This window comes from Opisthorchis viverrini (assembly GCF_000715545.1).
Source record: "Opisthorchis viverrini unplaced genomic scaffold opera_v5_172, whole genome shotgun sequence".
NCBI classification, from domain to species: domain Eukaryota; kingdom Metazoa; phylum Platyhelminthes; class Trematoda; order Opisthorchiida; family Opisthorchiidae; genus Opisthorchis; species Opisthorchis viverrini.
In genome coordinates this window covers 952,396-969,421 of record NW_008751831.1, presented here as the reverse complement: position 1 = coordinate 969,421, position 17,026 = coordinate 952,396, and the positions used below count along the sequence as shown (strand labels likewise).

The window sequence follows — 17,026 nt, the reverse complement described above, 5'->3', positions numbered from 1 at the left end:
TTTGCAAACCACCGGTGGATTTAATGCTGGGCAACGTAGAGCTTTTGACACAAGCGTGTCGTCTCAACAATGATTTTCAGTCTGCACTCTCGCCTGCTGAATTCGAACTACTAGATACCAAAGCGAAGGAAGTGAAATCAAGACAAGGTAAACAGTGCAGGGATAAACAAATACGTAAGTTCGAGAAATTGCTTACCACGACTCGCTGTTCTAGTAACCCAATAGAGAAGAGTAAATCATTTGATAGCTATTGAAGGGTAGTCAGTTTATCAGATAGACTCAAGTGAAGAACGTTGGCTCTTAGAGAAGGGATTGAATTTTGCAGTAAGTGAAAGAGTTATAAGGACAAAATAGATCATTCCTAGTGTTGAGTCTGTGTTTCAGAAGTTTCCTGCACTGGAAGCGGAAAAATTAAGTGTACAATTGGTCACAGTCCTGAACTCTCAGCAATCAGGGGTTCTAAACATTGCGCCAGCTGAGCGAAGAGCCTTTAACAATTTAAAAAAAAATGTAGACAGAGTAGTAACGGGACGATTACAATAATGAATTGAGAGTAAAGTTGAAGTTGGTAGGTATCTAAGATCGGTGATAAACCATCTGGGGCAGGGCAAGTGGTATCGATTGTACCCAAAAAGTGCAATCCAGTAATGACTTTACTAGTTACCGAAAATTCACCAGGAAGCTGTCCCCACAAGACCAACAGTAGATGGCATGAGTTCCCCACCGCATGAGCTGGTCAGGTTTCTAGCAGGTATCCTTAAACCAATTGCCGGTAAGTCACCCACACATCCGAAATTCGTATGGCTGATGAAAAAAGTAGCGAGTTTTAGTTAGAGCTATACGAAGTTCTGGCTAGCTTTGATGTCAGCTAGATATATGCCAATGTCCCCAAAGTGAACGCCGTGGAAGTATCGAGAAGGCTTTTACTGTTAGACACAACGCTGCAAGAACAAACGCAACTCTCCGTAGACGAGATGGTTGAAGGCATAGAGGTATGCCTATACCTCAGTCATTTTGTTTTCGATTCAATTATATACTCTCAAGAACAAGGTTACTTGCAGACCAACGTTGCTAGCACGAATGCAACTCTCCGTACTTAGGATTGTTGAAGGCACATAAGCATGTATTAACCTCAGTCACTTTGTTTGTTACTCAATTGTATACCCTCAAGAACAAGGTCCGGCGACCAAAATCCCCGATTTTGGACATGTACGTGGAAGATTTTGAAAAGAAAGCTTTCAACGGATTCGAGTTTCCACCACTAGTTTTCTGGCGTTACGTAGATGACATGTTCGTTGTGATAAAGCGGGATAAGATAAACGAACTCCTCCAATATCTTGACACTTTGGGCCCTCAAATTAAGTTTGGCATGGAGCTAGAGTCCACATCAGGTGCACTGCCTTTCATTGACTGCATGACATGCATGAGTGGGGGGAATTAAAGACCACTGTATACCGGAAATCAACAGATGGTGGTACGGTCTTAAACTACTCCTCAGAACATGCAAAAGCAATATGTGTTAGTATGGTTTTAATGATGTTTAAGAGAGTAAGAGCACTGTGCACAAATCGTTGTTTACCGGAAATCAACAGATAGTGATGCGGTTTTATACTATTCCTTAGCACACCCAAAAGCAGTATACGCTAGTATAGTTTCAACTATATTGAGTAGAGTAAGAAAACTGTACACAGAAGAGGTTTGTCGAAAAGCAGCACAAATTGAAGTAAAAAAGCTGCTTCTAGATAGAAAGAAGTCGATCGAAAAGCAGCACAAAATCAGGTAAAAAACTACTTCAAGATAGCATATACCCAGTGGGTTTATTATGCATCTACTAAGACGAGTATTGGTGCCAACAAGGAGTGGATTGGAGCAGCAGTCATTTCATACAAAGCAGAAATATCTGAATTCATTAGAAGGGTGCTGAACATGGCTAACATTAGAGTAGCTTTCCAGAAGGGAATGCATTTGAAGGATCACTTTCCGGTTTATAGGACTAGGAACTGTGTATACAAAATAAAATGCAACGACTGTACGAAGGTTTATATAGGTCAGACAACCAAGGAATTGCACGCCAGAATCGATGAGCATAAGCGATCCATTACCAGACCACCGAGAAACGTAGATGAATATCAGTCAAAGATTTGGCTATGACAAGGCATGCACTAGATACTCGGTATAGGATGGGTTTGTATATTCTAGGACGGGGTCTAAGATATATAACCACAGCAACTGTTGGCTAAAGCGGTGAAAATCGCCAAGCCCCTCAGCATGAATAAAATAGAGGGCGCAGAACTTGAAAGCGTGTGGAGGGCGACTTTAGATCAGCTGAGATGACACGAGGCGGAGTGAAGTCATCAGCAAAATGGTCTAGGTGTAAAAGTACAAAATCCAAGTAGAGTAAGATCCGATTAACCACCCCCACTCCCATCCAAAAAACAATTGTCCCTGCACCCCTCAACGAACACAGGTGAACAAAATCTGTGAACGACCTCAAGAGGAATACTCCATTTGGGTGTCCAGGACAGAAAAAGCAGTCGCAAAACCTATCGTGAATGTTAGTCATCCCCACTAACCAACAAACAGTAACATCAGACTGACACGCAGCACTAACCAAATCAGCTAGTCATAAGAAATCCCAATCAATTTACTTACTCCCTTGGCCTGACGAAGCTTTTGTGTTAAAAGCAAAACGTTGCTTAGCAATAAGTGTCCACCAATTGTTCACCAAACCTAGCTGAAACGAAGGTCTTACTTAGCCCCAATCTCACTTGAACTGCATCTTGTCCTGGTTGTTCAGTTCCCAATCATCTGGTCGTTGCACGAATCGTCGAATCTTTCAGACCGAGAAACATGAATATCAGTCAAAGATTTGGCTATGACAAGGCATGCACTAGATACTCGGTATAGGATGGGTTTGGATATTCTAGGACGGGGTCTAAGATATATAACCACAGCAACTGTTGGCTAAAGCGGTGAAAATCGCCAAGCCCCTCAGCATGAATAAAATAGAGGGCGCAGAACTTGAAAGCGTGTGGAGGGCGACTTTAGATCAGCTGAGATGACACGAGGCGGAGTGAAGTCATCAGCAAAATGGTCTAGGTGTAAAAGTACAGCTAACACTTGAGTAGCATTCCAGAAGGGAAGAAGCTCGGTGCAGCTGAAGGATCACCTTCCTGTTCATAGGACTAGGAACTGTCTTTGCAAAATGTAGTGACTGTACAAAGGTTTATATAGGTCAGACTATTAACCACCCCCACTCCCATCCAAAAAACAATTGTCCCTGCACCCCTCAACGAACACAGGTGAACAAAATCTGTGAACGACCTCAAGAGGAATACTCCATTTGGGTGTCCAGGACAGAAAAAGCAGTCGCAAAACCTATCGTGAATGTTAGTCATCCCCACTAACCAACAAACAGGAACATCAGACTGACACGCAGCACTAACCAAATCAGCTAGTCATAAGAAATCCCAATCAATTTACTTACTCCCTTGGCCTGACGAAGCTTTTGTGTTAAAAGCAAAACGTTGCTTAGCAATAAGTGTCCACCAATTGTTCACCAAACCTAGCTGAAACGAAGGTCTTACTTAGCCCCAATCTCACTTGAACTGCATCTTGTCCTGGTTGTTCAGTTCCCAATCATCTGGTCGTTGCACGAATCGTCGAATCTTTCAGATGTAGCACCTTTTTGAAGCCTAGTTACATGATGGAGGAAAGCGGAAAGGGGGGTTGACATGTTCAAGCCTAGACAGAAGCAGTTGGGAAGCCAAGGCTGGGTTCGTAAAAGGGCTCATACCGAACGCGATAGTCTGTTGCCCTTCATCGCCTCGATCTATCCAGTGACTCCAGCACAACTAAGAGACTCTACTCTGATCGTACTCACGCCACACTCCCGGTAGGACAATGACACAGATATAAATGACCCATAATTTTGTTGCCCCTGAAGACGTTCGACAGGGACCACGATTATAGGGTCATTTGTACTCTTGAACTCTGGGGCGGCTAGTAGCGTGGGAATAGCTCTCCGGAAACTTCAACCCTGGAATCCAACAAGAATGAGCACTCGTTTCGATCGTACTGAATTTTGTGATGATTAAGAGAGCGCTAAAAGGTCTTCGAAGTCATTCGCCGACGGAACCTGGAATATGCAGACGGTACTACTGTCATCCCAGAAGAAAATAACGTCAGCGATGTTTCTTTGGATGAGCTGAGAACGTGATTTCTCCTTTTGATATGTGACTTTTACCCATCAAGTTAACGTGTTTGATTCTGAATATGCAGTTGCCGCCAACTTGCATTCCTACAACCTGAGATGGCTGAAAGTTGTATTAATTTCGGAGCTCGTGAGACGAATGGTATCAGTACGCTAACTTCTGAGGCTTCAATTAAACTTCCTAATTTGTGGTAACCATTACGACACAAAGACCGAGTTTCCTAATCTAAATGGACATGTATATCAGACTACGGTAGCAGCTGTTCAGTTTGACTGTGAGACGTGGTCTTCATTAGCAACGGAAATGGCACGTCCCCATAGCCTTGACAGATACTGTCTTGTAGATACAGCCAGTGTAAGCTAATACCGACGAATCCGCTACGACAAAATTACCAAACGGGCACCTGGCTAGCTACAGGTAATTCAGTCGAATAATTTATTCCATATCAAATTCTACGGTGGCATGTTACTCAGTCTCGTATGTTCAATAGTCGCTTAAAGATAATATAGTTGCCTTCTTTGCCTGATTCAGGGTTGATGAATTAGGGTTATGATCAACCTCTGAAGTTACAAAAGGGTGAAACAGTGACTATGAAAAGTCTGGGTATTGTCGGCACCAGCCACCATCCAACATGGGATGCTTGTGGCTCTTCTTGTACTCGGCTATTTATGCTGTTAGGTATGGCTGATAATTACTGGCCTGCTGATAATTACTGCCCGATCTTTGGAAAACCACCTAATTGTTAACGTGTGGCCTTACCAATAACTGTTTATCCCACTTGATTATATTTCCTTTTTTCTCAATACGTTTTAATGAATGTTCCTGAACTGAGTAACAGCCATTCTGTTAAAACAATATTTACATTGACTATTGGCATACCCATTCCGCTGTAGATGCAACTGCCTAGTTCACTCCGTCACCTCAGCTCTGGATTCTAAAACTAAAGGTGCACAATTGCTGGTCATTTCATACACTACTGCACTCAGCAACACTGACGGTGAACGATTACATTTTCTCTTCCTCAAAGCGCGGAAATTTCAAGACCTTGTCATGCTTATTCCCTTTGACAAAGTTGATTATGTGAAGGGCTTGTGTTAGAATTTTTGTGGAACATTGGTCATGGTTATTGTTATGGTTCGTGTTTTTAAACGTGAACTACCATGATTTACGCAGCCCCAACAATCCGTACATGCCTGAAGATTTGGATAGGTTCCACAGCCTACAGAAGGAAGGAGCAGTTGATATTAGGTCCACCCTACAACTGAAACCGATGTCCAAGACTCTAAGTAGTCTGAGATTACGGACCACACAAAGTGATCGATGACACTGATTCGAATCAAATTTCCCTGATCGGCATATGATACACTGCAAAACAAAGCACTGACCAACGAAAAGGCAAACAAGTTGAATTCGGTCTGACAAGACGGTGTGCGCAACTTGATTAAACAAAGCCACGTGCGTCTTTTCGTTACAAACTCAACCTGACAACTATCGGGCACAAGTTTAACCAGCCCTAATCAGCACCAGCACGCGTCGACCTCATTTCTTAACTGTCAAGCCAGCTATGCTAGGAATTGGTCAGTTGACTCTGTCTTCAACCACGTACACAGTAAGCGCTGGTCAGACCACCTTGGTAACCGATTCAAGATAGTCTTCAGCGAGTTTCCTGTCCGCTTAGATGACCAACCAGCCCGCATCCGGCAGGCCGCACGTTTCCAGTTTGACATGACTGTCAGTACGCTACGGCCGCTTGCAAATGCATCCTTAGAGGACCCTGTTGTATTACCCTGTGTTACCCGCATGTCCGACGTTGCTGTTGATAAATGTTCTGGAAATAAGCGAGCATTACAGCAATACTCAACTAATTATAGGTTATTTTAACAATGATGGTCAGGCATGCGAATGCTTACTATTAATAAGGCAACTGCTAAAACATGACGAAACTAATTTGCTCAGACCTGTGCACAATCTGTAGCTCTTTAACACTATACGAAGCAAACGTTTAGCATGCAGATGTTTATAAATTTTGATGATATCGTGCTTCTACTTTATCTCTTATCTACAGCCAATTAAACCACCCGCAATTTTTTTAGATGAAACAAAATAAAACCCTCGGAAAACAACCCCAGAAGAAGCGCTTTCCGTGATCTTCATCCAGTTATCTTTGAAAAACACAGTAGAGCTAGGGACTCCTTGTCGATCCGAACAGTGCCAGAAAGCATTGTTCTCCGTAGGATGGTTGCGCTTCTACTCAAGAATCTTCATCATGTCTTCTCTCGTAAAATTATGGGTTGAATATTCCAATGTTAACGCATTGCACCGAGCACTGCGAACAACTATTCTCGATGAAGCCTCGATCGGCAAATACAAGTGTGAATAGACGATTAGCATGAAAACGGTTTAGGCAGTAAAGCGCGCGGCAAAAAGGGGGTGAAATCACTCAGCCGGGATCGGTTATGAGCTGTAGTTGATCGAGCAAGGCAGAGTTATTCTTTCCACGCGGCAATTTGGATGGCAAATTTGACCAGTGTAGTCCAAGGGGGCTCTCCTCTGTTGTTAAGACTGCGTCTTGTTTAGCAGCTATCGAGAGATTTGTTGGCAACTGATACATCACTACTTAGTCGCATTAATCCGACTCGCTTGTCCGGTTCCACTGCATGAGGACATGCGCTCATCAACTCCTAGAAATAGGTGTTGAGTCATCTTATGTTGTAAATGGGTGGCACCAAGGATTGTTTCCGTCACTCACCAGTGAGATTCTCTTCTCAGGACAGAAACAACACCAAGGTTTATTATGGAACTCATTCCCCCTGTATTTCATCTTAGCATGATCTTTGCCGGTTGAGGTGAAAACAAACGTTCCTAGAATATTTAGTTAGCGCATTTATTCTTTGAACCGTGGTCAATAAATTGACCGCGTTTACGTCTAGGTAAAAGAGGTTTAGAGTAGTTTTCTGAAAGGGTTAATCATGCGTCTGGTTTACTGACTTGAGTCTGCTAGGAAGGAACCCATTGTCACTGGAAAAATGTAACAAGAGGTTGGAACTATCAACCAACGAAATAGAGTCTTCCGTATTTTACTTTGGTGTAAACGAGAGACCCTAGTGAATTCTCTCTTTATGACACTTTGATTCAGTTTCCGATGGAATTCCGATGGGGGAATTGATAAGTTTTCAGTCAATCACATGAGTTATGTATTACACCGAGAGAATATGCTTGGAAACCTGTACTACATGAGGGGGTCTTTACGCACCACAGTAAGTTGGAGAAAGTCACAGACGATTCTTTTCAGTAATCCGTTAATATCAATCCAATTTGCAGACGAGTGTATTTTGTCCATTGCCTACAGCAGGTTGTTCAACTGGAACAAATGATTGGGAGAAGCCCTGAGGCAGCACCTAGGCGATGGACCCAATAGTGGCGGAACTGGTCATGGACGGAAGAATGATTTTCAGATGCTTTGTAAGTAGTTTGATACGTTAAAAACTATCAAATGTGTTGTACTATTGGTAAACAACCGGTGACCTTGAGAAGATGAATAAGAGGAAATTTACTGTATATGTGCGGTTTCTATCAATGTGGTGTGAACACCTGTTATAGCAAGCAGGAACTGGTGGAAATACTAGATGTCTACGATAGCTTCTAACCAGACAACATTTAGACATCCCCTGCAACAGTGTCTTGATGATTATGCCTCAACTTTGTTATACGATCGCGTGCAGCACATCGATTTTCTTTCCGATCTATCGGACAGGAAACAGCCGAATATTCGAATCCTGTTGAATCATGAGAAGAGTTGACCGGTAGCCTGCGCCACCCGTCCTGCCCTAACTCGAATTTATCAGCATGGCGTCAGTTCTGTTGTAACACTCTAAAAAGTTTCAGACCAAAGTAGGGACGACTAAACAGCCCATTTTGTTGGTCCTCGGTAGACAGCTCAGTTTCTCAAACAAAACATATCCAATGCATATCCTAATGACGTACCCTGGATAGCCGTGATTTGATTAACTGTGACCAAAGATAGTGGCCACTGTGTCATTACTACTGGCTATGCACACCGAGGTATTCAACACCTCCGGGTTAACCGGCTACAGGCCTGGATGATGTAGACCATTTTTTGTACTCTCGGTTTACTTTTCAGGTAGTCTGTTGGTCTTCGTCGCCGTTAAGATGAAACTGTATCCAGAGGTGGTGAACTATTTTAAATTTATTAGCAAGACAATGGTTACTATAAGCATCATCTAGGGTTATCGCGAGCATCATTGGACAGAAAAAATAACCATTCTTATTTCGCATTTATCGCAGTTAGCTGTGAAACTGTTTTTTTCATTTATCGAGTTAGTTGTAAACTGTTTTTTTTTAAATTTCATTTATGCCATGTCAAGCCGACCAGCACAAACGTCATCCTGTGAGAACTAGTTAGCCCTACGATTGATTCCAATACACTGAGGATCCCGTCACACCTTATAGACTTCGGCTTTTTTCTTTCTGCTGCAATGATGAGAACCATATCGAATAAACCCACTGCACACGGTCCTGTTCTGTGCTTATGCCTCACAGTTCATATGATTCAAGTTGTTCACCCCCATATCGTCGACCAGGGCATGCAGTAACAGTCATCTCTGGTAGCCCGGATTCTGGCTGTTCCGTTGTTCATATAACATCCGATACGTAATTCTCTTGTCCTTCATTCAGCAAATGTGCTCGAAACCCTTTGGACAGCAGTCTAGCACAGTACCTATACTCGGTTTCCTCGCCATGCGCTGTAACCATTGAAAGTTACATTGGCACATGGCTCAAGGGTCATTACTGTGTGAGGTTATGTAGAAATGTGCCACAAGTTTAGCTGGTTCCATACCTGTTACTCTAAATTACGAACAACTATACCAGTGTTAAGGCTACTGATGTTACTAAGGCTACTGAGGTAGCAGCAGTAATCAACAAAATCTGCTCCATTCTGGTAGCGCGGCGAATATGTAGCGTTAGTCCAACAAGAAAACCGTCCTCAAGCCTTAAGTTTCACAGCTGGACACTGCAGTTTATCATGTGTAAACGCAAAATCGCATTCCTCCTCAAAATAAGGATGGAAACGGTCAGATGAACGAGTTCTTTTACAGCCAGACAGAAGACCATCAGACTGGCATCTGTGCTGCACTCTGGCGTCGTCCCGCAAAAGCTACTTTGATAACGATCACCGAACAAACGGTATAATGGGAAGATAAAGATAACCACGATCATATTTGAGAACAGTGACAGGACGATAACCGAAATTTGACTAACGATCTACAACTTTGTTGTTATTCCACCATACTGGTCTCGGATATAGGCCATGCACCCTTTTGAAAGACCTTTGTAAACTAACGAAGGAGGCTTGCAGAATCTTAATATACTTTGAAATACTGTTGTAGTTACTGTCCAGTGAATATCACTCCCATTGACTCCCGCGAAGTCCACTTTATTCTGTCCAGGTTGGCGAAATGCAGTAAATATACAGAGCATCCACCATGGAGAGAGCTAGGTACTTGATCAGATAGTCACAAGAGTGGCTTAGACATAAGAACACAACTCCAATTTATTCCACGCTTAAAATAACTTTACAATCCATCCTTATAACACCGATGTGCCCCAGCTGAGAGTAGAAAACGACATCTGCCGTAAGTAGCTCCTCGCGGACGAGAACAGGGATTTCAGTTCGATAAGAAACTAAGGATAGCAAGTTCTTCAAGTTTTGATTCAATGATGATCGAGGCGCTGGTGCATGGAAAGATTGCTGTACCTGAAAATCAAAACTAGGGACACGGTTTTTACGCGTTTTATGCGTTCTCTCCAAATTAGTGACTCCTAATTAGGTTAGAACCGTTTCTGCATCAGTTTGCTTCTCGCAGGCTGTGTTTCACATTGCCCGTGCGGATGCCTGACGCTCCACTGCAGCATGCAGTTTAATTATAGCCTAGCAACTGAAACCGAACACGTGGACGACAGATCTAAGGTAATCCAGTGTTTTTCGACAAGGTTTCACCATTTCGGTTGGAGATTTCATAATCTGATCGCCACCACTTCGAAAGGTTTATGACTTTGCGGGTCTTGTTTTTGTTGGGTGCTACATACGCGTGCACACTGTTCCGTCATCCTGACATGGGAAGGGGGACAGAATGCGATTCCACAAAGTCAGCCGAGTCTCCAAGTTGTGTTGTTATGGGATTATTTAGTGCTTTGGGTTGTGGATTTTGTGTATCGGTGGCAGGGCTTAAATGAGTAGCAGACGGATTAAAACATGGCAACTAAAATGTCGGACACTTTGTTGAAGTCACGAGCGAACTGTCGAGGAATTCACCGTAGAGCTGTGGATCAAGTAATCAATAGCAGTTTTATTGACAAGGCCAGGTTACTTGAATAGAAAGGCCTTGAGGTTAATCCAGAAAAATTATACCTCATTAGAAATAATGATTTGGTCCGTCTTTGTGGCCAACGGGAAAGTGGTTGGCTACTGGACAGACACTCTGGTAACTGAATCCCAAACCTCAGGATACCATTCGGGTAATATTAGGTTGTAGCTTGTAATAGCACACCAGTGATCACCTTTGGTTCCATCGAAATGACCGTGCCCTCTGTGGAATTATTCCATCGAATTCGTGTGAGTGTAATGCCTTTTGAAATACTATCGATGGATAAGAAGTGCTCTGAGCCTCGTGATTTGACTGGTGTTTGTTATATTTAATGAAACTTCGTTGTTAACACACTCAGGAATAGCCTGAAGCCGATTTAAAAGCCACTTTTTCGAAAATATTACAAAAACCACGACATAATTTGTTTCGGTGTATTGTTGTCTTTTAACACCGAAGGTTCATACGTGGACTGGACAACTTGACAGTTAGACAATTAGACAGATGGGTAAGCAACTGGCTGCGTCTCCTCTCAACAGAAGTATTGGGTGTAGCATATAGGGTTTCGTGGTTGATTTCGGGTAGATTCAAGAATGGCTACTTACTGGACAGAATAACAACTTCAGCAGTTACGCAAACATCCAAAATGCGCAGGCTTTCCTGGCAGACTGACACTAGAGTAATTGGCCAAAATTGTTATAGACCTATTCTTGATTATTTTCTCATTTCACATAATATCAGTTCATCAGCGTGAACTAGCAATATTTTATTTTATTATGATCAGAATGGACGAAACATTTAACGCTGTCTTTTTTCACCAGAAAGACAGCTGTACTGAATCAAACTGCCCGTGAGAATCAGCTCCTATCCAAGTCATTAGCTTCGTTGTTGGGTTGATAAGTTCCAGTGAAGCGAAGCCGGACAAAACATGACAATATCCGGGCCACCGTGGAACCCTGCTTGCACTCACCTGTGCGTTGGAAGCGGACAAATGTTTGAAAACATCGGCCCTCATTCTATTCTCTTCACATCCACATGATCAATGAACCAAGATTACGTGTATCTTGGTACGCTGCCTTCAGCTCCTTCCCCATGATCAACCAAAGTGCGCAGATGAGTTTTCAGGCAATTTCGGGCAGGTTGTGGTGGAGGACAGCCATTAAATCAGATCATACTTCCGAACGTCCAATCCTCACTGGATGCGGGTCAAGAGCGGATAACTTTTTATCTCCTGCATGCTGGTAATCGCATCAGTGAGGAATGAAACGTGCCCATTTCCCCTACCAAGCATGTTCGCTTAGTGGGCGAACTGAAGACAGTTTTCGCCTGCAATAGCCCTAATATTTCACTTAAGAGCCCAAAATAAAAAGGTTATTGTTTAAAAATGGAGCAGAATAAATCTCCACCATGCCCAGAGTACCGAATAATCCACCTATTCCCTCAATCCTTTGCGAAACTGATCAGTTAAATCATTTATATTTGGAACTGGAACAAAAGATTGTGACCAGATTCTCGTCTGAAACCTGTTTTAAGCTTGAGAATCGATCGGCGCTGACGAAATGACAGGATTCGCTTAATCAGCTGGGCATCCCAGAGCACATAACCTATTGGCACGCTATCTTTCGCATTGCAGTGATTCTTAAACCTATCAATGCTAACATTTGGGTGAGACAGCTGCCAGTTCTCCGGATAACTGTGCATACCCACACTGGGCAGCTCATAGTCAAAACCAGTAGGTCCTGAACGATGAAAACCTTCCGTGTTTGAAGGACGGTAGATTAATCGTAACCGATTATTCCACCGAGACTTGTGACAAGAATCGGATGTTCCAAGTCCACTGAATTTCCTTTGTCCGGCCGTTATCTGTCAGTCGAAATAGTAGGTGGCAATTTTCACACTGCCCCAATATTCACCCCAAAGACGTTCCAGCAAGACCACTTTTTATTGGAAGATTGAACTTGTTATTCTTCCGTGTTGAAGGACGGTAGATTAATCGTAACCGATTATTCCACCGAGACTTGTGACAAGAATCGGATGTTCCAAGTCCACTGAATTTCCTTTGTCCGGCCGTTATCTGTCAGTCGAAATAGTAGGTGGCAATTTTCACACTGCCCCAATATTCACCCCAAAGACGTTCCAGCAAGACCACTTTTTATTGGAAGATTGAACTTGTTATTATCTCATTACTTTCCTGGGTTGAATCTTCGAGGTCGCCTCTTAGAAATATCACCATATTGATTTGTAAATTCATCATCAACAGAACGAAAAGGATACTGCTGACTTCGGTCTTAGGACATTCGAATTTTGCGGAGAAATTCCTTCTATATAGTCACCATTCTCATTAAAATATTTATGCTATGTGAACTGTAGGAGGTGACTACCCTTAAAACTCAGACGGCATAAAAAGCTGGAAACTCATCCTGTTAATTCCGTTTCTCATCAGCTTCTCAAAGTCTGATTAGGGCTTTCAGTTTTCACAAACTGGTTGCATAACTTGGAACAAGACGTTGTTCAAATACTCCATGTTCGTGACTTAAATCCACTTGAAATTCTGTACTCATCATCTCATGCCAGTGATCACATTTAGCTGGACTAATCAGTCACCGGACGTACACCTACAGCGATCCGCTTTTGCTATCGAATGACGATAGAAGTGGGACATCTAATGACTCATTAGAAAGTGAAATTTGGATGACAGTCGCTTACATAAGCTTAAATTTTCTCGCTCAAAACAGCCTTTCGAAACACACTGCTTTTCATAATCAGCCACGCAAATGCTTCCATAGCATGCCGAAATGGTGGAGTTTTTCCTTTTGCTACACAAAAGTGACTGCTTCGGCGCACAAGAAACTGTTCATTCAGAAACAGGTCACCACTGTTACGCTCTGAAACTCATTGTACCTGCTGGTGCTGCCAGGTGATGAGTCTTCTCTGAAGGCTTGAAGGAACGATAAAACAGAACCAGATTAAAACGGATGCATGTAGATAGGTGAGGAAAAACGTGACCCATGGAATCCAAACGTGTGACGACAATGACGAGTAAGATTGGCAACTGCCATTATTTATGTGGGTGAGCCGAAAGCTATCATGCTGAATGAATATACGTAGAAATCGAATTCACAGATCAGATTATTTGTATGCATTTTATCAAGGTTTAGTTTAGTTCTGTGCTAAGCTTATGTGAAAAATGTAAGAAGTACCATTGGATCCATGCAAATTGGGTTTTCACGTGAGACTAGCTGAAATCCAACTGAATCCCTCGCCAGTGATATCCTTCAACTGAATGTACTGCACAAAGACCACCTCAGGTTTCAGTTGGTACGATATTCGAGATGATACAGTATATTTTCATAAGGGAAACTACTCACTAGTTGCAGAGGTCCGTTTGAGAGCCCATGATTAGTTTCAGTCTTCTTGGGGTCCCAAATGAATAGATTATTCTACGAAAAGAAGCATCCAATTATTTATTTAATAATTCTCGTCTTGGTGTCTGGTGGGTTAACTGGATTTCGGTTGCTAGTACCGTAACTTCACCTTAGAGAGGAATTTTCACAAATTCCGGTATTCTTTTGACTGAAGGGTTATAAGGAAGAAAACTTGGCCAAAATGTCACCAATACAGATATTTTCTGTTTGATTTAGTGTACGCACTTAATAAGGTTTCCAGCCCATCAAACCTCCATTCCCCGAAACTTGAATCCTCTGACTATCATTCTGGTTTTTTTCCTTCACAAAGTCAGAGCTAAGCACAGTGGTGGTGGAATGTAGGCGAAGCCCATCGGTATCTCTTGCACCGTAGCTTCACTAGTATAGATTAATCCGTATACCAAGTTGAACGGTGCTTTTTTGTATCAATCTCTCGTCCAAACAAAGAATTCCACTTTTTCAACCGACAACCCAATAAGTGCATTCTTCAATGTACTGCTTTCGAGGTATCTAGGGTAGAGACAACCGCGCTAGCAACTACACAGTGGACAAATAAAAGGTCCACTGCACCTCACTTGTTTTTCATAGTCCCAGGCAAAGGCACGCGTCAAGAGAGCACGATAACTCTCACGCACCCGGGGGGCAGATGCGCTTTTGTCCCGAACCTGTCAACGCACTTTCCCACCACATAAACAAGAACGGAAGTTTTTATAAAGTGGCACAATGCAAAACCGACCAACAACTACCACGTCGTTGTGTTGACAGTTTTATCACTTGCCTACCTCCATTTTTTAACATTAAAAGTAGCCCGCCGTTATCCAACGGAATCTGGTTGTGATAACGATCGGGATAACCTGATGGGGTTTTTCGTTATTACCGTACCAACACACGTTTACACTTAGAAATAGGCTAAAAAGCAAAATCGTTCACTTCAACTACTGCACGAGCACTACGAAGTGAATAGGATGCAGCAGTTGAAAGGCCTATTTTCCTGACTACGGTATGTGATGATCGCCGTTTATTTTTCCGTGATACAATGATCAGAATATACCAGAAATTTATCCGTAAACTACCCCAGTGTTTTACAGCCATTTATATCACGGGACCCGAAACGACTAACTTGTGACGCTCATTTAGATGGAATTCAAATCAGGTGGTAGTCCGAAAACCATTACGAGTGCAACCTTTACAAAATTTGCATTGCAAGTAATCAATTAAATGCGTAACTTGTTTTTGTGAAAACCCGGTTGTAAATTCACAGTGGAAGGTTTGTTAACACAAAACTGGTCTCATCCCCAGCATGAGGTTGAATTTACTGCATTTAACTTAGCCGTTGGTAGTATCGAATAGTGATATTCAAAAGCCGGGAGAGAAAAACAGGTGCGGTGAATTTTTAACCGCAATCTGTACGCAACATATGAGAACTGAGTAACCGAAATTCAGCCGGATGGGTTATAATAATCCCATCGAGAGTTAGGTCGAGCAATGGAGGATTTTGTCATCCTTTAGAAAGAGGGATACGGAGTCTTGTTAAATGAGCCAAAATGTTTATAAGATGAACGCTTTTCCTTCTTACCACCGCTACTTTAACCTATTCGGGTTCTATGGAAGATGGACGGTATGTTAGCCGATTGATACACACACGTTCCGCTCCCGTTCCTCAGGTAGATGTTAGGACAAGTAGTGCAAGCTCGGTTGACAAAGCGGTGAAAGCTTTCACCACTTTCCTGTTCAGGCATTTCAGCACAGTAAGGGTTCCACGACTACGATGAAACCAAGGTAAATTTCGATTAGACAGAGTTTGCGTCGACCAAATCGCCACCTTACATCACATACTGGAGTGTCGCTACAGGTTATAAAACTCTATTTAATTGACTTTTGTTGGACTGTCTCTCGGTAAGTCGGGACACGCTTTCTATCGTCATAACCGACAGGGGCCAAACTAGTGACTGTTGTTAAGTTCTTCTACAAATTCACGGCCAATTTTGCTCTCGCTATCGGTTTTGTACTCTGGTAGGCAGCGCACGATCTGTTACTCAATTACCAGAACGTAGAAATCGACTAAAATTACTAAGGATTACTGAACTCGAGTGCTCTGATGGCACAGTCACCTCCCACGAGTACTCTGAAGATTGGCAACCGATTTTCTGCCGAGCCATGGACTTTACGTCTTAAACCGGAGTTGAATGTGTTGTTCAGAAAACTCTTCAAAGACACCATCACGTTGCCTTCTTCATGAGAAACGAAGTAATCGAAATGGATAGGTCCAACTCAATGCCTAGCTATAGCACCCCAAGGAAATCAGTCGGAAGAACAAGGCCACCGCCTGTTCAGCATTTATGTACGCTTCTAAAACCGAGATATGTTGGAAGACTAGATGTATTCCATCAAAGTTGCGTGAAATCAGCCGTAAAGTCTAAATGGCAGAAAGAAGCCTAAAAACTACTCAACGATGTGAGGAACTTCACTGTGACATCCGGCGTAAGAGATTGGAAAGTTTCCAACGCAGATCACGTAAAGTCGACCTGGAACTCAGCAAGCGGGGTTTTCCACCCGAAGCGTTCACACACTGCTGGTGTTATCTGTATGGACGAGTAAAAATCTAGGTTGAAGTGATCACATACGACGTAGAGTACCTGGAACTCCAAAATATCTACGGTAGCGGAATACATCATGACTCAATTTCTCAACAACTTCTTCAGTTGGCAAGCGTGGTTAGCCACAACGCAGGTGTTTAGGAGACCGCTTAACAGGAGGAGACAACAGTGATTCACTTTGAGATTCGCAAATTATTTTGAAAACCTATCACACAAGGTAGTGCTATTCAAACTGTCCGGCACTTCTTTCCACTATTGGTCAGTGAGTGCTAGCTGTTCTCCCAGTATTGGGAGGAGGGGGTTCAGAACAGTTCCCAAGTCAGGAAATATTTCACTCGTCCGCACATTTGGAAGGAAAACGTACTTGCGCGGGATCAGATTAAAAAAAGACTGGTTGTACATACAAC

General features: G+C 42.7%; 1 protein-coding gene across 1 annotated transcript in view; it reads left to right on the top strand.

Annotated features, from left to right (window-relative positions):
• Positions 1-3,734: 3,734 nt before the first annotated feature.
• Positions 3,735-17,026, top strand: part of T265_07543 (hypothetical protein) — a gene marked incomplete at both ends in the record, with an annotated part of 14,697 nt that continues 1,405 nt past the window's right edge. Inside the window, one exon of the mRNA XM_009173088.1 lies at positions 3,735-3,895. Within this exon, the coding sequence (XP_009171352.1) occupies positions 3,735-3,895 (161 nt within the window). The remainder of the gene's footprint in view (positions 3,896-17,026) is intronic.